Source organism: Sebastes fasciatus, chromosome 8 (assembly GCF_043250625.1).
Source record: "Sebastes fasciatus isolate fSebFas1 chromosome 8, fSebFas1.pri, whole genome shotgun sequence".
Lineage (NCBI taxonomy): Eukaryota > Metazoa > Chordata > Actinopteri > Perciformes > Sebastidae > Sebastes > Sebastes fasciatus.
Genome location: NC_133802.1, coordinates 1,218,798 through 1,243,579, shown reverse-complemented (window position 1 = coordinate 1,243,579; position 24,782 = coordinate 1,218,798). Strand labels below are relative to the sequence as shown.

Sequence of the window (24,782 nt, the reverse complement as noted above, 5' to 3'; positions counted from 1 at the left end):
AGTTTAGTTTATTAGCAACATTTTCTCTTCTTCTCTCTAATAGTTTAGTTTATTAGCAACATTTTCTCTCCATCTCTCTAATAGTTTAGTTTATTAGCAACATTTTCTCTCCATCTCTCTAATAGTTTAGTTTATTAGCAACATTTTCTCTCCATCTCTCCAATAGTTTAGTTTATTAGCAACATTTTGTCTCCATCTCTCCAATAGTTTAGTTTATTAGCAACATTTTCTCTTCTTCTCTCTAATAGTTTAGTTTATTAGCAACATTTTCTCTCCATCTCTCCAATAGTTTAGTTTATTAGCAACATTTTCTCTCCATCTCTCCAATAGTTTAGTTTATTAGCAACATTTTCTCTCCATCTCTCCAATAGTTTAGTTTATTAGCAACATTTTCTCTCCATCTCTCCAATAGTTTAGTTTATTAGCAACATTTTCTCTCCATCTCTCCAATAGTTTAGTTTATTAGCAACATTTTCTCTTCTCTCCAATAGTTTAGTTTATTAGCAACATTTTCTCTCCATCTCTCCAATAGTTTAGTTTATTAGCAACATTTTCTCTCCATCTCTCCAATAGTTTAGTTTATTAGCAACATTTTCTCTCCATCTCTCCAATAGTTTAGTTTATTAGCAACATTTTCTCTCCATCTCTCCAATAGTTTAGTTTATTAGCAACATTTTCTCTTCTTCTCTCCAATAGTTTAGTTTATTAGCAACATTTTCTCTTCTCTCTAATAGTTTAGTTTATTAGCAACATTTTCTCTCCATCTCTCCAATAGTTTAGTTTATTAGCAACATTTTCTCTCCATCTCTCTAATAGTTTAGTTTATTAGCAACATTTTCTCTTCTTCTCTCTAATAGTTTAGTTTATTAGCAACATTTTCTCTCCATCTCTCTAATAGTTTAGTTTATTAGCAACATTTTCTCTCCATCTCTCCAACAGTTTAGTTTATTAGCAACATTTTCTCTCCATCTCTCCAATAGTTTAGTTTATTAGCAACATTTTCTCTCCATCTCTCCAATAGTTTAGTTTATTAGCAACATTTTCTCTCCATCTCTCTAATAGTTTAGTTTATTAGCAACATTTTCTCTTCTTCTCTCTAATAGTTTAGTTTATTAGCAACATTTTCTCTCCATCTCTCTAATAGTTTAGTTTATTAGCAACATTTTCTCTCCATCTCTCTAATAGTTTAGTTTATTAGCAACAATTTCTCTCCATCTCTCTAATGGTTTAGTTTATTAGCAACATTTTCTCTTCTTCTCTCCAATAGTTTAGTTTATTAGCAACATTTTCTCTCCATCTCTCTAATAGTTTAGTTTATTAGCAACATTTTCTCTCCATCTCTCTAATAGTTTAGCCTTCTGTGAGAGCAGTGAGTTCACCGTTACGGTGCAACAGCCATGATGGCTAATTGTGGTAAGCAGAAAGCTAAGCTAAACTATTAGCAACGTTTTCTCTCTATATCTGAAACGTTTGCCGATATTGTAGCTCGCTAGAGCCTCGAATCACAGTTTGTCATCTCAAATGGATGGATTCTGGCAGCCAACAACACGGCAAGATGACATTTTCGATGTGCAACTTTAGTCTCCTGCTCTGAAGTGGTTTGTGTTTTGCCTCCAGTCTTTCCTCTGTTGCCTCCAGCTAACACTGTGACGTACTCGTGACGTCGGCTGTGAAAGGGTCTATTTACTCCTGCTTTTTGTACAAAACTGGCCCTTGTAAATTGCACAGACCTCAGTGATTCCTGCATAATGCATCAAAAAAGAATTGTGCTCATGTTCGGAGTGCATGTGTAAGTACATGCGTGTGTGCAAGTATCACTTACCTCCTCACTGTACTTGCTGACGTAAGAGTAGATCTCATTGAGAGCGCTGAGCATGTTAAACTCTGTGGAGTGGAGTCTGGCCTGTTCTGCCAAATAGGCATTCATGTCCTGGTCACTAATGGCTGGCAGCCGGTTGATGTCAGCGTAGTACCTGAGGAGGCAGACGAGGGGCAACACTTGGCATCACTGAATCAGTGTAATAGCTCAACAGAGACCCAAATTCTTTAGATAGTCAAAGTTTTTGAGCCATAATATAACTTTCACCAACAATGAATTTCTAGTAACAGTCGCTCACAAAAGCCTTTTACACAATCGGGTTGAGAAGTGTAGGCTAAAGAAAGAGAATTATCAATCATTTCCCCTCAAATATCCCAGTTTTTATAGTAAGAGGATACAAAAAAGATGTGACAGAGGGGATCAGGATGGCGTGTAAAGCGATTGCATCAGCTCCTACCTCTCTACCCAGCTCTTGTAATTGGGGATATCTTTAGCGTAGAGCAGCTTATTGGATGGGGAGTCTTTGCCCAGGCGGTGTTCTGAAGTGGAGCAGGAATCCATAAAGGTCTGAGCTACTACAGACAGACAGGCGTCTGTGATGCTGCTCTTATGGATGTCAAACACGAACTGCGGGTTTTTGATCACGTTCACCCAGAAACGCAGTGGAAGGCTGGAAGATGGAGAGACAAAGAGAATGAGTAAGAGAGGAAAAAGTTATCTCACTTGGTGAGTGAATTCTCTGAGGTCAGACCAGTTGAGCTTTACAAGCCTAAAAATAGATTCACCATACGTCATGTTATGTTAAGGATCTGCTGTATGTGATATTACTTTTGTAAAAAAAAGGCCCTTACCAGTTGCTTTTCCACGTGTGACGTACGTCTGTGTCATGAATGCCATGTTTGTCTGCCTGCTCATCCAGGAAGTCAAACATGTATTTGATGGCGAGGGGAAGAGTGCTCCCTCGGTGAACTGTACTGAACAACGTCTCAAACAGATCGTCGACAAATTTTTGTAGAGTACCCTGGGAAAAGGAGAGTACGCAGAGATTAGCAATTTGATGGCAACGAGACACAACACTTAAGGCCTTTACACCACGGGGACATTTTATTTGTATTATTAATTTGCACACCAATATATTTTTTCAAACTGTTATTTTTGTCATGAATACTTTCACACAAAACGCAAATATTATGCGGCAAAAAAGCCTTTTTTCTCAGAACAAGGTCAATATTTCTGAGCTTTCACACCGCGAAAAGAAGGCAACAATCAATCAGTTGCACCTATATTTATGAGGATTATAAAACAACAACTCGGAGCCTCTGTAGTCTGAGCGAAGACGGCACACTTTATTATTTCTATCAAACCTTGACAAAAGCAGCGCATACCAGATCCACTCCTTCCGTTGTACCTTTCACAATAATAGCCCTAGTTATATAATATTTGCAGGTGAGAATTTCACATTCTCGTGACGTTTATTCCATAGACTGTACATAAGAAGTGTATGTAGTCATCGTGACGTCACCCATTGGTTTGTTGACTGCTGTTTTGAAGCCTTGAGTTCGGCATTGTGGCTGTCGACATCTTTTTTTTTTGCAAACAGAAGTGACATGAGAGGGTGGAGCTAAGTACAACCGAACGCTGAATAAGACATTTTTAGGCGACCAAAATGTTACAATTAACTTTCATGAACTGTAAACACACTGTGAAAGGGTTAAAGTTCTAAGACAAAAACACGGACAACTCCCAGACCGGAAACGGCATGGCAGCGACCTGGTAGCCACAGTAGCCACGCCCTAAAGCATCCCCTTCTTTATGGTCTATCTGACTCTAAATGGGACCGTAATTTACTAAATGAACATCATGCTGTATTGAGAGATTGAGACCATAAACTCATGTTTGCAATGTTTACTGAGGTAATAAATCAAGAGAGAAGTAGGCTCATTTTCTCATAGACTTCTATACAACCAGAGGAGTCGCCCCCTGCTGGCTATTAGAAAGAATGAAAGTTTAAGGTACTTCTGCGTTGGCTTCACTTTTCAGACTCGGAGGTTGCCCACTGGTTTATTCACCCTCGATGTGTAAAGGCCTTTAAGCAGCGATGTGGTGATATCGTACCTTAGTAGCTAGCAGCCTGGTCAGATAAATCTCAGAGACCATCTTGCTACCACGGTCTCCTTCCTTCTGGTCTCCGTGTTCGTGGTTCTTCACCAGGTGCCACACCTTCACACCGCTTTCTAGATCGGGGGTGATCATGGGAGCACGTGAACGGAGGCTGTCGGGACTACCCGTGTAGCGGAATGAAGAGTCTGTCCAGGGAAAAAAAAATGACAGAGATGCAGAATTATCAGTCCTAAATGATTAAATGACACACATACACAATCTCATTTCCAACTCATTATGAAGCCGAATCCTCTGTGTCCCCCCCCCCCCCCCCCCCCCCTCACCTCCCCAAACTGTGCTGTGCTGTAAAGGAAATTGCAGTGGTGGATAATTTCATAGAACAGCAAAGTAATGAAAGGGAGGGGAAGTTGATTAGTAGTGGCCCTCTTGAAACTGGAATCCTAGATGTCACACAAGACCTTGCCACCCATTTATCTTCATTCTACATGCAGTGTGCAGGACAGAGGTATTTACAAAACACTACATATTTATGCTTCGTTTGCCTCTGCTCTCTCTATCATGAATAATTTGATCGTTGTTAGCTTTTTTCTTATTTTTTTTCCATTTCTGAACTCATTTTCTCTTCCTTTTCACTCTTGATATAATCCCTGCCTCACTGATGGAGACAAGGTTGTGCCTGGCTCCTCTTAAAAGCACTCATAATTGGCTCTTCTCTGCCACATTGTACTGACGCCATGTTGAAAACGTCCCTGTCACACTCTAGTCAATGCATCAAAAGATCCCTAATTCGTTAAGCAACGAAGTCACCCTCCTTCATCCATACGTCGCCTGCTCTTGTGTTCCTGCCTCCTTGCTTTTCACTCAGTCTGAATAATGCTGGTTTCAGTTTCCCTAATTAACCGGCAGGCATCCACTCCTGGCAGCGGGCTCTCTGGAGATTCAGGATCCGAAGATCTCAATGAGGATCTCTCCGACCTGGCTTCAAAGGCTGAGCTGAACAAGAAAGCTTTTTGCTTCTGATACAGCCACTTACACCTTTCAAATAAGACCGACCTGCACCTCTGCAGTGACCACTAGGGACCAGGGCCTGAGTAGAGGGGTTGAATATACGTATGTGAATGTGTGCAGGGCGGATTGAGGTCCCAGATCCCATCTTAATCCAGTCACTGGTTTTTACTGCTCTGGTATTTCCTCGCCCACTCCCACTCCCCAATTCCCCTAACACTAAGCAGGCACCCGCACAAAGAACGTACAGTATATTGCTAAGAAGTGAAAGTCAATTGGTCGTTCTATTGCAACGTTAGCGCCCAGCAGCGAAGCTAAGCTTCCGCCATTTTGGACTGAAAGCGACAAACAAAGAGCCGTACAAAAGTTAAACATAATTATTTCTATTCTATTGTCATATTTAATGTCTGCAACAAAATGGCCTGTGTTGAACAATAAACATATTATAAATATGCATAGTATTATAACTATTTACTTCCTAACTTAACTTTTTTGCCTGGCTGCTTCCCAGAGGAGCATAAAGTGAGCGATGGACATAAATGGAAGTTAGAAAAATCCAGCACACAGATTTTGAGAGCAATCTCAAACTTTTTCATGTCAAGGATCCAAAATCGTCCAACAGACCACAGACCATGGATGTAGAAGAGGGTCCAACAGACCACAGACCATGGATGTAGAAGAGGGTCCAACAGACCACAGACCATGGATGTAGAAGAGGGTCCAATAGACCACAGACCATGGATGTAGAAGAGGGTCCAATAGACCACAGACCGTGGAAGTAGAAGAGGTTGTGTCCTGTGCTTTTGCCCTGCCTGTCGTGCTACTAGCTACTGGCCGATAGCCGGTTGTTTGGGAACAGAGACGTTAATACATCCACCACGGTACAGGCTTACAGCATACAGCCCATGGGGGTATTATAAGATAATAAAAGTGATGAATTACAGCCAATATATCCATTATTACAGCCACATACAGCTAGCAAAAAAACGGCTTATGAGCGTGCAGGGCGGTGCAGTCCTGTAGGTCTGATGCACGTTCATTATGCTGAGGAAAATAACTCTGAATTCAGCTATTAAAGAATTTAATTTTTTTTAAGACATAACAATTTGAACGAGGGCTATTTACGGTGAAGTTGATTTACCTCGAAAAAATGTATACGTCTCTTTATACATCCATGGCCATGGATTCATTGGCGTTTTCGTTCCAAAATGGCAAAAATGCTACCACAGCGCCATCTAACAGCTGTTGTAAAAAAAGCAACTGAGTTTCGCCTCTTTGCTTCTATACTCTTTGATCCGCAGCCCTTCTGCTGCAGCCACCAGCTCCTGGACACAGCCAGGCAGTATGGGAGTGTATTCTGGCGGATTTTAAGGCTCGAAGAGGGAGGGGGGTGGGTGGGTGGGGGTGCCGGCAGTGTAAATTGAGTCAAGATGCTAAGTGTTGAACGTGAAATTGGTATGAATCCATCAGCAGGTGTCGAGGTGCAGCTGTGCCTGCTGTGCCAACCCATGATTGATGAGGGACGGGCACACGCCAGCAGAGCCTCCGCTTTCTATGCCATGCACGTCCAGCTCCAGAGCACTCGCACACACAAAGTTAAAATCAAGAGAAGAATGCGAGAGAGAGCCTCCCAGCAGCTCATTGCAATTTGTGACTAAGATATTTGAGAGTAATGACTAGAGGTAAAACTCCAGAAGCAGAGGGCAGATTAAGATCCGATAACAAAATAACAACCAAATGCAAATTAGGGTTCCTCTCTGTTGTTACGTTAGTAGTTACTAGGACTGTCAATCGATTAAAATATGTAATCGCGATTAATTGCAAATTAATAGCACTTTTTATTTGTTGGAAAAATGTACCTTAAAGGGAGATTTGTCAAGTATTTAATACTTTTATCAACATGGGAGTGGGCAAATATGCTGCTTTATGCAAATTAATGTATATAATTATTATTTTAAATCAATTAACAACACAAAACAATGACAGATATTGTCCAGAAACCCTCACAGGTATTGCATTTAGCATAAAACAATATGCTCAAATTATAACATGGCAAACTGCAGCCCAACAGACAACAACAGCTGTCAGTGTGTCAGTGTGCTGACTTGACTATGACTTGCTCCAAACTGCATGTGATTAATATAAAGTGGGCATGTCTGTAAAGGGGAGACTCGTGGGTACCCATAGAACCCATTTACATTCACATATCTGGAGGTCAGAGGTCAAGGGACCCCTTTGAAAATGGCCATGCCAGTTTTTCCTCGCCAAAATTTTGCGCAAGTTTCGAGCGTTATGTAGCCTCCTTTGCGACAAGCTAGTATGACATGGTTGGTACGGATGGATTCCTTAGGTTTTTCTAGTTTCATATGATACCAGTAACTTCACTCTAGCTTTAAAAATGAGCCCGCTACAACCTCCGAAATATCGGTTGCGTTAATGCGTTACAGAAATTAGTGGCGTTTAAAGGAATTTTGCATTAACACATGATTCTCGCGCTAACTTTGACAGCCCTAGTAGTTAACACTTGGATAATTGTCATCAGTTATGCTGCGAATGTCACTCCACATTATTTTACAACACATACACTGAAGATAAATGTCTTTTTTCACATAAAATATCCACAGGTATCCAATCCCAAATAAGAGTGTGTAATTGCTCGGAGGGATTATAGTTTTGTTTCTGTGTTAGGCAGTTTAAAGGCAGTGTTCACTTTCTGTCCCCAATCCTGATAATTGGCCATGCTCACTTATCTTTTCTGCGGTTTGTGTGAAGTATCATTCACACAGAATAATTAGCAATCACAAGTTGCCTGGTGCTGCTTTGTGTGTCTGGAATGGGACCAAATTTGGCACCCAGCGGCACAAACTACAAGCACATCTGAAGTATGCCGTATGTTTGCATGCATGTGTGTATTAGGTTGCTGTAGTACTACTACTGTAGTAGTAGTAGAGTGTCCTGCACAGAATGCATCCTCGTTATAATCATATTACGGCTTTAAAATCAAACAATGGTTACGTCTCTCCCTCGCCCCTCTTCTTCATCTCTTTCTCTCTCTAGTCTTCCCATTATCGTACCATCCAACAGAGTTTGGAACTGAACAGTAAAGCAAACTGCAGCACACAGTTGGAGAGAGAAAAAGGCTGCAAAAAAACACAACAACCCCTCTGCAGCAGAGAGAAGAGCAGCTCCAAACAGGGCTGACCATGGCTTTGGGGAGAAGTGAATTTGGCTTTGTTCATATCTGAAACAACTAATATAAAAAAACATTTTGATGCGTCTGTGAGGCAACAAGTGCAACAGGATTACATTTGCATGGAATTAACTGTTGATTAACTGTTGAATAAGCTTGCAAATACATACATACGTGATTGCCTAATTGTTATGCCGTATGTCATTTTGCAAATCAATGTAATCAATGTCGCAGCAAGGGTATAAAAAGAGCAATCTGTTCCACTGACTCACCGTATCTGCTGATGGAGGTGCGGGATATGCTGGCTGAGGAAGGGATGTTGTACGAAGAGGTCTGTTTGGGCACCAGAGCCACAACGCAGCGGTCTGACACCTATGTGAAGAGACACATACAACATGAATCAGCTGGTACCATAATGGTGATTTTCACAATTTTGAAAGGTGCTATTGATAACATTGATAACATTCAGCCACTAGATGTCACGTTCTCCCTCCCCTGTTTCATTGCATTCACTTTACAACAAGTGGTTGCCAGTTCGTTGCACGAACTGCGTATTTCATGGTTGAGTGGAGTAAGACTTGACAGTCATGTCAAGTGATGAATCTTTCGTGGTGAAAAATGAAGTCATTTTGCAACATGTAGCTATAGGCCTACATTAGGTGTGTGCCGAGCATCGTAAAACACACTGCATTCAAACTCGAGAGAAACAAAACAAAATTCACCAAAACCGTCTTGGTTAGCCTTTCCATCAATCACCAACTCTGGTTTGGTCCAAATAAACCCTTATTTCATATATTTTTCTGTCGGCCACCCACTTCTCAATCCCCTCTGATGTGCATCTTCGTTGTTTGAGGGAACTATAACATTACCTGGACGCAACCGTCACTAATGCCAAGATGCTAATGTTCAGCTAAGCTTCAGGGATTGAAGCTGTTATTTTTCTCACTTTGACAATCTAAACCAGTGACAACACATTAGTTAAGGTTGTAAGGACTATGGCTGTTTGTAGTTGTTGGTTTTGTTTAAATATGCCGAAATGTAATTTTATGGGTTATTGTTTTTTGTTTTTTGATTAAGCTAAGATATTAGCTAATATGTGCTAACGTCTGATGTCACTTGTTGCCACGGTAAATATTCAAGTATTCTGCAAACTGATGGAGACACCAGTGTCAAACTCAGCCATTTATCTGTTTCCACACTGACTTGATTGCTGATGACACTGAAACACTGCGTGATCCCAACGTTTTTACACTATTGTCTAACAAGCCTTGTATCTTCCACAGAGATAAACAAAACATTCATTTTGGACCCGTCAACATTTTTCAAATGATTAATTCACAATCATAATCTTTTTTTTTTTTAGGAAAAGCCATACTTTTACTCGGCACCTTTCTACAAGGTCTGTGGATGTATTACTTTTTAAACAAGACTCGGTCCAAACTGAGTACACTGTATATGGCTGGACCGTGTACGGTCAGTCTGTGAATATGTGGCAAAATTGTTACACAAATAGTCAGTGGTCATGTCTATATCATTAAATCCAGCGGTACATGTCCACCCGGTCCGGCGAGGACACTAGGGGACGCACTGCTCCACTCAACTGGCCGTTCAACAGCTTGGTCCAAGTTTTGTGAGTCGGACGCGTCGTGCTGGACGGGCTCATTTGCGTTCCAGCCAAAAATATTCGTCTACGAAAAAATGTTATCTATAAGACCTATGATGGATGGGTGTTTATTCTGAAACATTTGTTTCCCTGAAAAATGTTTTAGTAAAGGGTAGGTTACAGTGAAGGAATGTAAGGCCCTTAGTGAATAATCCCGTAAACAAAACATATCCCAAACCCCTACGCAACCCATCCCTTCTTGTCATATCTGCGCTCCCTGCTGTTCTCTACCACAGCCCCGTGGCTTTCCTTCAGCACAGCAGAGTGCTGTGGCTGCATGATGGCTGTACTCAACATGACTGTCATTGTCATCCCCCTTCACAAACATTAGAGACATGATGTAAGCTTTGGAACTGGGATAAGACGCTAAGAGGGAGTGAAAGAGAGAGAGGAAAAGGGAAAGGGAGACTGCCAGAAAGAGAGAGACGGAGACTAGAATGCTGAATGTCTCATCTCGTGTACACTTTTCACCCTTAAAGAAAATGGGGTACGCAGGTATAATAATAGCAGTAGAGCAGCACGGAGTCGGAGTCAAAGAGAAAGACGAAGAGAAGAAGCTGTGTGAAAGATGGAGTGTCGTCAGACTGAGGTTCATTCTTTTCTCCCCCTCTGTGGTTTATATTTACAAAGGGCTCTTGGTCCTGTGTGATGTCACAGGACCAAGCATTTCAGATAAGCAGAGAAAAACTGATGAAAATGACATTAGAAAGGAGGGTTTTAAAATCTGCTTTTAACAGAGATCCATAATCATATAGGGGCCGGGCAACTGTGCCCACTTGTTTTTGTCAATATTCTTCTTCTTCTTCATCTTCTTCTTCCGAGGAAATCTGCCTTCCCATGCATGAAAATAAACCAGACTTTGCACATAGGTCCAGTCCGATGCCAAACTTCGTCAACTGTGTGCTACTAGTCCTGATGGTGGCGGTACAGCAACCGTCTAAAGTTTAAAACTTTGAAAAGTCATAACAAATCAGCCGTACGTGCTACAAATTTGCAACTTTCACCAAAATGTAGACCCAGGTGAGTGGAAATGTTCATATATTTCAACCTGGCAGGAATTATGAAGTCCATCACTATACAGTGCGCTTGGTGGATCCTGTTGGGTCTCAAAACTATGGTGTACGGTCATAGACCTGCTCTACATATAAAGCGTCTTGAGATAACTTCTGTTGTGATTTGACGCTATACAAAAATAAATTGATTTGATTTGATTATACCTATCTCCTCCCGAACGTTTTGCTCATTTCACACCAAACTTGCTGAGCTGCATCTTCAGACTGTCCTCCACAAACAATCCAGACAGATTTTAGAATAAAAAATTTAGCCCAATGTTTTAGTGTAAACACTACTGTACACAGCTACTGCAAATTATCGCTAAATAAAGCTCCAATGTTTATGAAAATATATGACAAAATATTGAGGTCACCCTAGATGTAGTGTGGAAATATCATTTTATCTCAAAAACTGTATTTTTGACAGTATTTTGAATTCTATCTTCATGTAAACCATTGCAGTCAATAGAAATCAAGCATTTTTAAACATCAGTTTGTCACTTATGGAGCAATCAATCGTCGTCAAAATGAATTACTGGCATCTCTATGTTATCTGGATGAAGTACAGAAACTGAATTTTTGACACTAGTTTGAAATCTGCCTTTACATGCAACCCTGGTGATTGCCTCAGTCATAGTGTGAAGTAGGACTTTCGCCCGGGCAGTAACCTCACCAAGATGCTGACTTGACCTTGGTGTCTGAGGTTGTGAGTTCGAGACCTGATAGAGGCACAACGAACATGCTAAGTCCTTGAAGATTTAATGATGGTGGACCATCCTGTTTTTCTCATTTGTCTTCCTCCTCTTCTTCTTCCTCCTCCTCAAAATGCCTGGCCCCGACCTACAGCTGCGCAGCAGCAATAATTAATCATGAGATGACAATTTAACCATAATGAATTTTTAAAATGGTACTTCTGTTAGTACACCATAACAACCTTGTTTTAGAAAAAAATGCAAAACACAGCAAACAAAACTAGTAGTTCTTTTCTGAAATCCCAAACAACAAACAGCTTGTTGGCTGGCATTTACAGTCCACCCCGAGGAGGGATTTGTGCTTCAGACCCAGAGAAGAAAAAAACTTCTCCAGTGGAGAAATAAACAAAAGACAAATGCCAGGATCCAAAAGGAATACCTCAAAGATTCTATAGAAAAACACAAAATGATTCTTTTCATTGGCTTTAGCAGGATTGGGCTCCTTTCCATCCCTTGTTGGAGAATAAGCTGCTGGATGTTGGGATGGGCATTTACAGAGTTCCTCCTTGCTCTCTAGACCCAACTGCCTCTCATTCTCCCTAAGTCTCATCCTCACCCCTTTCTTCTCCCACTCTTCCCAAACTAATCTCGGCTGTGCTATTAGCCGGAGTTGGCCATCTGGCCTCTACTGGCCTCGCTGGAGAGGCACTTGAAACTGGGGATGAAATCTGGAGGAATCCTCTTAAAAGACCCCGGCTTCTTGGAGGGAAATGAAAAATGATCTTCCTAACCCCCACCCCCTATGCACGACCGGCATCTTGGACCCTTCCATCTCTCACCTCACCTCCTTCTCATTTGTCTCGGGTTTCCTGAACCTAAATTCTACAGCCTCTCCATCCTACAGCCTCCTCTCGGCTGACGATGCACAGACCAACTCTAATACACCAACAGCGTGGACTTCCGTGAAGTTTTCCACCGCTATTCCTGTGATACATTTTCTGTGAGGAGCATGAAATAGCTTCTCTGTCCTCCCCCCTTCCCTTTACGCCTCCCTCCATCCCTTTCTCTCTGCTTTTTTTATGGCTGACAGAGAGGCTACAGCAGAGATGGGTCCTTGTGATAGAGTTAATGATTGAAGGCGTGCAGATTCGCCCTTCAGGGATAATCCAGTGTGGGGCTGATAGTGGGCAGGTGAGATAAGGGCTGTGGGCCCTGCCTGTGATAAGACCTTCCATTAGACAGTGCAGAGCCAACCAGACAGCAGAGTGCGGTCAGCCTCTATCTTTCTGTCCTCAGCTCTCTCTCCCCACACAATCCACAGGCCCGGTGCTAGCCTGTTTCCCCTCGGTGTCCCATCTCTCCTGGACTCGTGACCCGAGATCATGATGCTTATCATACCTATCCACTCTGCCCAGTAGCTTGGAAACACACAACCTGTTCATACGTGCCCTCCTCGTCAGGAATGTCAAAATGTATGATGGGTAGTGGCGGCAAAGCCTCCTGCCAGGCCACCAGGTGGATACATTGGGAGAATCTTCATAAGAGTTAAATGCCAATCTGACGGTCTTTCTGATGGAATTTAAGTTGGGTTTTATCACAGACTGTATATAAGAAGTGGACGTAGTCACCGTGATGTCACCCACTGGTTTGCGGACTGCCATTTGAAGCATCAAGTTCAGCATTTTGGCCGTCGCCATCTTGTTTTTTTTGCAACCAGAAGTGAGCAGATAGCTGAATAAGACATTTTTAGGCTTTCATTAACTGAAAACACACCGTGAAAGGGTTAAAGTTCAAAGATGAAAAAACAGACAACGACGTGGTAGCGACCTGTTAATCACAAGCTACACCCTAAAGCATCCCCTGCTTTATGGTCTATCTGACTCTAAATGGGACCATCATTTACTAAATGAACATCATGCTGTATTGAAGAAGACTTGAAACTAGCGATTGAGACCATAAACTCACGTTTACAATGTTTACTGAGGAAATAAATCAAGAGAGAAGTAGACTCATTTTCTCATAGACTTCTATACAACCAGAGGAGTCGCCCCCTGCTGGCTGTTAGAAAGAATGACAGTTTAAGGCCCTTCTGCATTGGCTTCACTCTTCAGACCTTGAGTTGTCCTCTGGTTTTAATTGATGAAATGTGTCACTGAAGAATCATTGTGAGTTTTTACAAATACTATGGTTGTTGCTATTAGAGATATGGCTTACGTTGCGTTCACACTGCGAGCGACACAACAACAGGCCACCAGTCATTATCAACAGAAGCCTGGTCTCAACTTTTTTCCGCACTCCAATGATGCGGCGAAACATCAACCAATCATATGTTTTTGTTTCACTCTGTTCCGTTTTATCTAAAAAATGCCGTTAGCCAGTTCTCAGTGCTATTTAACAGCAGTGCTCGAGCAACACTTCAACAGCGAAAATGTAGCTGGCCACACTTGGCTGTTTTGTTGCAGGGTGCAGCCGCAGCGCAGGGTTAATCAAATATGTCTCTTTTAATGGGAAAAACATATTTACTCAATATTTGTCCTCCTAAAAACCTTCATATTCCGAGATTTGTATTCAGATTTACAAAGGGGACCAGCGAGCCAAGACAGATTCATGAACAGATAGTGATGTAGTAGTATCCGTTGTGTCTGGGGCTGTTGAAAATAGCCCAAAATGCCTCAAGTGATGTCTGCAAGGTGGGTAACAGGATCTAGCTGGCAGGCTCTCCTGGTGTGGTCATCAGTGTCTGCTCTCCCTGTTCCTTCACCGCAGAGAGGAGGACACACAGAGGTCACCAGGCAGCAGTAGGGATGGAAGTTTCCAAAAGGACTTTTTCATTTTGACGCAGTCTCGGCCCAAAGTGAGAGAGGGAGCAGTGCGCCCTTTACTGTCACTCACTTGCACATTAGGAATAATATTCCAGACAAAACACACACTGCCCATGTGTCCCTGCAAACAGCCGCAGCCCACCTGTCATAAACCAACACTCTGTCAAACATCATCAATGTAATTACTCACACAGCCCCGGTGAATACGACGTGGGCCTGTTTGCAATTTGAATCATCATAAATAACCTAAGCAGTCTGACAACTTCAGTTCATAATAATGTCCTGTTTATGAGGATTGTTAAGATGTCTGATTCATGTGGCTGTGGCGCAGTTTGTCCCTGCTTACTGCCTGGATACTGCATCCAGCAGGAGCAACAGACAGATGACAAAGACGGGGGAGGTGGGGAAGAAAAAAAGGTGTGATGACACCCTTTCCTTTGACCGGGTGGAAGATTAAACAAACAAAAAGATCCAAATAATCAGCCCAAAACTCTCCAATCTCATAAATCTTCTATCTCAACTGTGTATAAGCATGTGCAATGCGGGTATGTGCTGTATGTGTGTGCTGTATGTGTGTGCACATGCATGGTGTGCATATCTGAGTGTGCTTCTATCTTCTTCTGTCTTTATCTATGCAAGAAAGAGTGGCGTGGGAGGATGGGAGTTTAGTCCCCTGACTGTGAATGCCAAGGTGTTAAATAAAGATTCTCATTTTGAATGTGTGCATTTATGTTTTTAGTAGGGCTGTCAATCGATTATAATATTTAATTGTGATTAATCACAAATTAATCACATATTTTTGTATCTGTTCAAAATGTACCTTAAAGGAGATTTGTCAAGTATTTAATCCTCTTATCAACATGGGAGTGGACAAATATGCTGCTTTATGTAAATATATGTATATATTTATTATTGTAAATCAATTAACAACACAAAACAATGACAGATATTGTCCAGAAACCCTCACAGGTACTGCATTTAGCATAAAACAATATGCTCAAATCATAACATGACAAACTGCAGCCCAACAGGCAACAACAGCTGTCAGTGTGTCAGTGTGCTGACTTGACTATGACTTGCCCCAAACTGCATGTGATTATCATAAAGTGGGCATGTCTGTAAAGGGGAGACTCGTGGGTACCCATGGAACCCATTTACATTCACATATCTGGAGGTCAGAGGTCAAGGGACCCCTTTGAAAATGGCCATGCCAGTTTTTCCTTGACAGAATTTAGTGTAAGTTTGGAGTGTTATTTAACCTCCAAGTTGCGTTAACGCATTAAAGAATTAGTGGCGTTAAAACAAATTTGTGTTAACGCGTTATTATCGCTCTATTTTTTAATTCTGGTGTAACAGGGAGCTGGGAAAGTGTGCATTTCCTAGTCCAGGTTTATGTAAACCCTTATTTCCCATGTGGCAGGGTAAATAGCCAGTGGGGTTTCTTGGGAGGCTGTGAGCCCTAGGAATGGTAATGCCTCCGTGTGGTCCCCGTGTCTCTGCTGTGAGAGAATTAGCAAGGTGATGCTCGGTCTCACGCTGCATATTTCAGAACACCTCTTTCAATATTTCCTCTTTCCCATTTGTTTTTCTTCAAGCTTTTCCCTCACTCTGGGGCTTAATGAGCTGTGCTCCCTTGTTGCGATAGGCAGCCAGATGTTCTGTCGCAGCTGCCAATGCGATGGCTTGGTGTGTGTGACGCAAACACACACACAAGCACACACACAGGGGCCACTGCCAGCTCATCAAAACAGTAACGATGCACAAGTGCCTCTGTTGTCGCGTCCTGCTCTCATCTCTCCTACCACCAACTGCCCTGTTCCTCTGTGCTCCCTCGCTTCCTCTCTCTTCCCCACGTTGCCCCGCCAGCATCTCCTCTGAAGTTGCACAGTGTCGGGCCTTACGTTCTGTGCGGGGACCCTCAGATGCGTGATCAATAGGAGTCCTTAGATCTGCTATTGAGCGAACGAATAAGCGAACACGTGTGTTACCGTGCGGCCCGTAGCATCTCCCCTTGGCTAACGATGGCAGACAGACTGGGATGCAAAGAATTGCAAAAAAACAACAGAGAATCCCATTATGGTGTGGAAGAAAACACAGCTTCATCAAGGATTAAAGCACCGCAGAGACCAAAGAAGAAGAGGTGCTCAGGCCACGAGAGGGAGAACGAAGGAAATGAAAGCAAAAAGGATGCTCGTTGCATGTCAGTGGGCGAGAAGGAAAACATGTTAAAGCTTCAGTAGGCAGAATGTTTTTGGCATCATTGGGCAAAAATTCCATAATAACCTTTCAGCATATTGTAATTCAAGTGTTCTGAGAGAAAACTAGACTTCTGCTCCTCCTCATTGCTCTGTTTTCAGACTTTAGAACATCTGCCCCTTGACAGGAGACTTTGGCCAATCACAGATCATTCAGAGAGAAAGCATTCCTATTGTCTGTTCATTCAACGGAGGCAGCTGTCATTCACTCGTAAACTCCGATCAAACGGTCAAACTAGGCAGCGCTGATCAAATATGAATCAATATTCTGTTACTATAATGCGCTGCCTAGTTTGACTGTTTGATCAGAGTTTGTGAGTGATTGACAGCTGCTCAGAGACGGCAAGGCTCCAGCTCGGCTCTGGTTGGTTGTTTTGTCTCATGCACTACTGTCAGGATATAGTGACAGTTTTATAAAAATAACTTTTTGAATCATATTTGCTCCGATCTACCTACTGCAGCTTTAAGTGGGTTGAGAAATGAAGGTGAGGACAGAAAGGAGGGTAAAAGAAGCTGCATGGTGCCAACTCCTGGGTGAAGGACACTATGATATGTCCTTTCTTCTAATGACTCCTACATCTGTTAAATTATTCTGCTTACTCTGCTGGGGCAGGAGTTCAGAATGACCCCCAGCATGAGGGCTTAAGCCTCACCAGACCTCGTCCCTGCATCTCCTGGTCTCCAACCGCAGCACTCCCCAGCCACAGCTGCATCTCAGCCCCGGCCTCTGCTCTTGACCAGGTAGCCCAGAATCGAGCCCCATGCAGTTTTTAAGCAGATGGTCCCCCTTGGTTGACTAATGAGAGCTTGCTGAGCATGTGCTGCGAAAGATTCATGACCCGCTGAGAAGGCTGCCTTCTCATTCTGCCTTGCCTGTTCCTTTTTTTAAAATTCCTTTTGTTCCTCTTTATCATCTCACTCTGGCTTCCTCTCACTCCCTCCTAGTCTCCTTTTTTCATTTACAACCTCAACAGCCATGAGTTCTTCTGAAAAATGCAGAACTCCTCTTGTACCTCCTCTTTAGCTCTCGACTCTCCTCTCTGTTAAACAGAGGGGCAACAGGTAAGCCCATGGGACCCAAAACTGCAGGGTGTGAATGGAGGTTCTACATGTGAAGAGACAGAAGCAGGCAGGCACAGCGGGACTAATTGTTGCCAGCGTAGGAGTCAACGGGGCAGAGAAAGAGAGAGAGAGAGAGAGGGAGAGAGAGAGAGAGAGAGATGCTGTCCTCCTGACTGGAGCAGCTTCATCTCTCCGGGGAGGAGGGAGAAGTGTCGGCTGAGATGCCGAGGGTTCATCTCTGCTGCCACCTGTACAGTAATTGTCCTCTATTCTGTCACTTGGATTACGCCAGGCAAGGGCATGCAAATGAGGAGCTGAAAATTGGCTGCCTAAAAAGTCAAGAGCGGGGAAACATCAAAGTTTGCCAAAGGTATGTGGTGCAATTTCCATAATAAAAGCCACAGCAGAAATTGAACAGAAATGAGCCTTTTCTTGATAAAGTTGTTGAGTTAATTAAGGAAAACATGGCGCTGAAGCCTTTGTGTACCTGGTAGTGCATTAGAGTGTTGAGTCTCTTCCAGTCGTTTTCTATCTTGGTGGTGATGTCTTCATCCTGCAACACCACGCGAGCCATTCGCCCCTGGCGCCACTCTGAGGACACAAACACACACTGAGTTATACACACACTGCAAACTACACATCGTAGTGAGCCACAAAGAATGTCATTTGTCTTAGTTTCAGCGGAGAGGTTTTGTGTCATGTGTTAAACAGGGCTTGAAGTGGAAAAAAATACGTGCCAGTGCGCCCCTTATTCACGTTGGTGTGTGTACCGGCCGCTATCAGCCATTCTGAATTTCTACAGTGAATAAAAGATACTAGGAGATATTGGGTTTGGGGTCCTCCCCTAAGAAAATGTGAAGGTTTTTGACTTAAAACTCCAATTTCACATCATTTTGGACCATTATAGACTGGTGCAGAAATGAGCCACTGTCTTAAAACCTGGAAGTGAGTTAGCATTTTAGCACTTCCGGTCCCCTCGTCTGGAAGTCAATGGGTTTTTATATAGATGCCTGAAATAAGGTCTGTGGTTGACACAAGCTGAAGAGATTTTAATGTTTTGTTCTACGTAATAAAATGCCTCAGTAAATATCCCATGAATTTTGAAGCCTTTATGTGTCTTAAAAAAGGCGATTGCTAACAAGTGGCTAAATGAGACGACTAAACGTCATCATGCGGACTCGTCATCCTTTACAGCCTCGTTGTGTTTACTCGCGCTCATGCAAACGTGGTGTAGTTAGTTCATAGCCTAACGTTAGCTTTTTACTTCTGGTGTTTGTATTTACACTTAAAAAATCATAAAAGTGGTGTTCATTTGTGAAGATTATCTTGCTGAACAAAATGTGTAAATATCATAAACGTGTGTTTGTCACAGAGCTTATTTTCTGCAATAATCCAAAACCCAAAGGAACAATCCCATTGGCTTTTTGACCAGGGCGATGCTAACTTCCTGGTTGGCCTACTAAAATACGTCATGCTTGCTCAACTCATCTCAACATGGCTGCCGAGTCACAAACTTTCTCATTTTACAGCTAAACAGTACACTACAAGATGTTTCTGAGAACATCTGAGGAGAGAAATAGGCATTACAGTAACAGAATATTGATTCATATTTGATCAGCGCTGCCTAGTTTGACCGTTTGATCAGAGTTCGCGAGTGAATGACAGCTGCTCAGAGAGGGCAAGGCTCCAGCTCGGCTCTGATTGGTTGTTTTCCTTCGGTCTGTGAAATCTTGCAGATGGCATTAGTAGCACTGGAGGACACCGGAGGACACAGAGGGACATAATCTTTTTCAGATTACATGTCTCATGCACTGCTGTCAGGACCTAGTGATGTATTTTAATCATATTTGCTTCATTTCTACCCACTGCAGCTTTAAATAATGATTTTATTATTTACACATATCACAGCCTTCGTCTGAACACTTCATTCTTCTGGAAAGGTTTGCTCTTTCATCACATATTTTGTAAATCAAAAGGGCAGATTCAGACAAACTCTAATTAATAGTTCATTAAGTCTATTTGTTGACAAATTAAAAAAAACTTATGATGAACTGAACATTGTATCGATAAATTACAGCACCCTCACTCTCAACCCACCCCCTTGACATGTATCGGCTCGTCCAGATGCTCTCCACATTGTTTTTATGTTCATAAAGCTTATCAGGCGCAGCGCAAAAACGCTGGCTATGCCATTATGAATCGTCCAGAGAACCTGATATGGAGAGGGCAGAAAGGGCCGGTGCGCGAGAAAAGGTGACAGAACTCCAAACATTAAAATGTGGAAGTGCCGGTATGTAACGGCCCACTTGTGCACTGGTGTTAAACACATACAACTGAAAAGTGAAAAGCACCATGTGTTCAAGATGCACATCTGCTTTGAATGAACTTGTGGGTGAAGCGTAATACTTTGGTGAGTGCTGCATCCAGTGCCTTCAGAAGCAGTTACCTCGCAGGGCAAGTGTGAAGTGTGCTAAAATAAAACCACGACTTCCTTGTGACACAAAACAAACTCTTAAAACACACTCTTTCAAACCTCATTCGCCTTTCAGCCGTCAAACTACACGACTCCCAAAGAGAGCTCTCTCCACACATTACCCAAATGAGCAGATATCAGCAGCCCGGCGTTCTTGTACGGCTCTCGGTGCACGCACTCCTCTCACAGACTTGGATTGACACGCATCTTAATTAAACATTACACACAAACTATTTCAAGATGTATATGCAGGCAGGCTGCTCGCTTTAATTGGTACTTGTGTCATGGAAATGGCGCACTATTAGCATACGCCGCGGTCGGCCCGTCAGGGTCAGAGCGAAGAGGAGAGCGGAGCCGGCGAAAAAGGATGAAAAAGCGATGTATGAGAAAATCTCCTCCTACGGAAAGAGAAAAATTGGAAGCAGGGGGGAAACAGGTGGAGGCTATAAGCGGTGCTGGAGGAGGGCAGGGGCTGACGGCTGGTTGCGGGGTAATGAAATGATAATAAGGGTGTTGACGGGGGAAGTGGACAGCCATTGTGGCTCTCATGCTGGGAGTGATCATTGATTTTCTCCTCTGTTGACTGGGTTTTATTACTCTGTGCCTCTGCCAGGTGACCACATGATATCCCTGCCTGGCACAACAACCTCCCGAAACCATCTCAACTACGCTTTATGGAAAAAAACAACAACAAAAACCCCACAAAGTACATACAGACCAAATTATTTCCAAGACATCAGTGAGAGGATGAGAAATGGATGGAGGAGAACAAGAGAGATGACAGTGGATGGTTATGGCTAGAAAGGATCCGTCCAGTGTAAAACTCTCGCGAGTGTTTCCGTTCATGTATTTACCTTCTGCAGGCATTCTGGATGTCTACGCTTGTAGGAACGTTGCATTTGCAGTTCTGTGCAACATGTTTACATGCTAATTTGAATGAAGTTTGTAATTTGTTTTAGATTACGGTTCTAGTAATGTAATGAAGTCATGAATCAAGTTCAAGGTTAGAGCAGTCTAGGCAGAATGTTTTTGGCATCATTGGGCAAAAATCCCATAATTGTCATGATGGCACTGCCTGTAGGCTTAGTGTTTCCTTGTGTTTCCCTGCCCTGTTGTCTCCTGTGTGTTTTTCCCTGTTTGTCTAGTATGTCAGTGTGTTGGGAGGTGTGGCCTTCCTCCTCCTCCTCCTCCTCTGGGCGAGCATTGGGAGCAGCTGAAATAAATCATTCACAATCAACAGCAGTATATCTACCTTGGTCTTCCTGCAACTCATCGCCAGATCGTCCGTCATTCACTGTGGTACATGACGTATTCAGGCTCCCTAGTATCTTGGTTTTTGACTTGCTCATGCTTGTGTTTTTGGATTTTGGATTCACCCTGTTTTTGTCCTCTGTTCAGGTCGGTTCAGCTGAGGCTGCTTCCTGCTTCAACCTGCCTGCTCACTCCTACACGCTGCTCCTAATCAACCTGGATTGTTACCTCCAGGAGATCCTGCCCTGTTCACAGTTACTTGTCTATGATTGTAATAAATTATAGATTTATTACACCTTCAAAGGATTTGTGTTTGTGTTCTGCTATTGAGTCCACGCTTTTGGTGAACAAGATCATAACAATAATAAACAATCAGCACATTGTAATTCAAGACTTCTGCTCCTCCTCATGGCTCTGTTTTCAGGCTTTAAAACAATCTAGCCCGTGACGGGAGACTTTGGCCAATCACAGGTCATTTCAGAGAGAGAGCGTTTCTATTGGCTGTGCTCCGGCTGGTGGGCGGATCTCAACATGGCTGCCAGGTCATACATTTTCTCATTTTACAGCTAAACAGTACACTACAAGATGATTCTGAAAACATTTTATGTGAGAAATAGGCATTACAGTAACAGAATATTGATTCATATTTGATCAGCGCTGCCTAGTTTGACCATTTGATCAGAGTTCGCGAGTGATTGACAGCTGCTCAGAGACGGCAAAGCTCCAGCTCAGCTCTGATTGGATTTTTTCCTCCGGTCTGTGAAATCTTGCAGATGCCATTAGGAGCAACGGAGGACACCGGAGGACACCGGAGGACACCGGAGGACACCGGAAGACACAGAGGCTCATGATTTTTTTCTGATTATCTGTCAGGATATAGTGACCGTTTTATAAAAAAAACTTTTTAAAATCATATTTGCTCCATTTCCATCTACTGCTGCTTTAATGTTCATTTCTATTATCTTTATTATTCATTTAATTTTATTATCATTTTGTGTTGATTTTGGTGGCCCCTATGGACAGAAGTGGTAGTGTTTCCGAGCACCAGAGTCCCTTTAGAAAACCTCTCGTTTTACTGCAGCAGGGTCTGACAGTGTGCCGCGCGCAGTCCTGGTTCTGGTTCTCCCGTTCCTCCCTTCCCTCCAGCGGGCCCATTAAAACGGCCTGGGCCTCCAGCAGCGTGGTGTCAGTGGCTCCCAGCGGGGATCGACGGAGCAGCGAGACAAAACTCTGCTCCTGGCCGAGGAGGCTTCTGCCGGGCGCCGAGCTCTCCACCTCCCACCGAAGCTGCCGGCTGAAGGAGTGTCTGGTGAACAGTGTTAATACAAAGGTCTTCTCTCCCCCGCGAAGGGCATCCGATCCCTTCTGAGTTGTTTTCCCAAAGTCTTACAACGAAAACGTGACTTCATATTTACACAAGTCGGATCCTTTCTAACCATAAGCACGGTGGTTGGACTCAGAGACATATTGTGGAGTGATGGACACCATGCTGATTTGCAGCAAAGCAGAGGGGGGCTTTTGTTCTCTCTGTCCATGTGAAGCGAGAGAAAATGAGAGGGACGGGGAAAATGGGAGGCGAGGTACGGACACAGGCGAGAATGGAAGTGGCAGACTGCGTAGGAGTGGAGCCCGGCGTGACGCTGGCAAGCCCGTCTGTCAGCTCTTACCTGGGTCGGCCAGACAGCTACGTCACAGACGCTAAAAAAACACATGCACACTGCTCTAACTCCATCTACTGTGTCTTATTGCCGCTACCAGGAAGTGAAGGCAGCCAGACGATGGGATGCGGCACACACTGTCAGTCAGTTTGATAGAAGGCCTGGCAGCAGCACACTGAGGCTGGCCGGGCTGCTGGAACACAGCTTTTATCACACTAATGCACTGATAATCTGTACACATGGCTAGCTTTTCTCTCACTGATAGATTAATCTGTGGGTGTGAAGGACTTTACACCTGCCAACTGCATCTGTGAGTGTCTGGATTGTGTGTGTGTGTGGGTGCGAGTGTGTCATACCGAGGTCCATGTCGACAGCACGCGGCCGCTGAGAATACGGCATGTTCTTGTAAACGGCGTCCAATATCTTCTCCTTCACCTGGGTGATGGTGTCACAGTTGAGCACCTTCACTGGAATCTCTGGACTGTTCTCGTTGTCTGGGTTCACACAGTTTAGGATCTGGATCGTACAGATGGGAGAGAGAAAAATCACAGAAGGAAACGAGAGAGCAGAGGAAGTGGCTAAAGGTGTCCCATCACCGCCTGGACTTGGGTCCAGCTTGAGGCTTCGCCCTCATTAGAGTCTCCTTGGAGCATGGCAGGAGCTTTGAGAAACCATTTCCGCTCTCTCTGGCATCCCAAAATCTAATTTCACACCTTCGGCGGGACACCAATTTCCAGCTCTGCCGGGGCATTAGCACGTAATGAGCCAAATTCCCAGTCGGAGCAATCAGAGCATTGTCATGTCACATGCTGGCTGCGTTGAGTGTGTTTTTCCTCGGCGTGTGCATGCCTGTGTAGAGGCGGCCGTTTGGCGTGTTGCAATCTCCGCAGCCACCTACCCTGATGTTGGACCAACACTGGGATCATTAGTTAATTTTCTTCCCATACAGGGAGGAAGGAACTCAACACAGCAGACACAGCAATGTTGTCTTAAAAACGGTTTGTGGTGAAAAAGTAAAGATTAAAAAAGTCAAGTTAAGAAACTATATGTGCATATACGCCGATCACGTGGGGAAGGCTGATCAAAAAATAAATGAATAAAACTGCATCTTAAAAATGCATCTATTTATACTGCTATTACTGTATTACAAGAGTGACATCGTTTCAATGTGTATGTAAAGAGCTTACTGTGGAGGACTGTGTGTTGGTATGGTGTAGCCCAGTGTTTCCCATTAATAATTACCTCGACCCCGCCACAGTTTCAGAATGAACCAAACATATTTTTAAACTTCTCAAATGGAGGGGTCTACGGGATTTCAACTGGGCGGGTCAGAGATGGCCACTCAGTGTAGGAGATGAGGATCCCCTCGTGGGACCTTTCCCCAGCACCGTTTTAACACACAGGCTTATCGGGGACCCGACGACGAGAAAGGGCCCACGAGGCTCGGGGGGAAAATAAATAAAATAAAATTCACAGAGAGAAGCGTTACCGGGCGAGCAACGGGATGTTCCGCACGTAAAGACGCAACAGCAGCAGGGTTTTTACTCAACCTAAAATTCTGGTGAGATCTGTTTCTCTTACTGACTGACTGAGTGAAGGGGGTCGGGGGGACTGACACTCGTAAAGAGATGGAGGTTCTCCATTGACACGGTAATATAGACTCTCTCTCCATCTGTGTGTGTGTGTGTGTGTGCGTGTGTACCCGGTAGTTTATTTATT

At 43.4% G+C, this 24,782-nt stretch overlaps 2 protein-coding genes across 3 annotated transcripts in view; both read right to left on the bottom strand.

Moving 5' to 3' along the window:
• LOC141772133 (plexin-A2-like) overlaps nt 1-24,782 on the bottom strand; it is a 323,156-nt gene that overhangs the window by 68,844 nt on the left and 229,530 nt on the right. The window lies entirely within an intron of this gene.
• Nucleotides 1-24,782, bottom strand: part of LOC141772129 (plexin-A2-like) — a 103,253-nt gene that overhangs the window by 12,507 nt on the left and 65,964 nt on the right. For both annotated transcript variants that reach the window (XM_074642801.1, XM_074642802.1), the window contains 7 exons: nt 23,420-23,579; nt 18,169-18,272; nt 8,408-8,507; nt 3,935-4,125; nt 2,671-2,840; nt 2,277-2,489; nt 1,823-1,973 (listed from right to left, as the gene is read on the bottom strand). In XM_074642801.1, the coding sequence (XP_074498902.1) occupies nt 1,823-1,973; nt 2,277-2,489; nt 2,671-2,840; nt 3,935-4,125; nt 8,408-8,507; nt 18,169-18,272; nt 23,420-23,579 (1,089 nt within the window). The remainder of the gene's footprint in view (nt 1-1,822; nt 1,974-2,276; nt 2,490-2,670; nt 2,841-3,934; nt 4,126-8,407; nt 8,508-18,168; nt 18,273-23,419; nt 23,580-24,782) is intronic.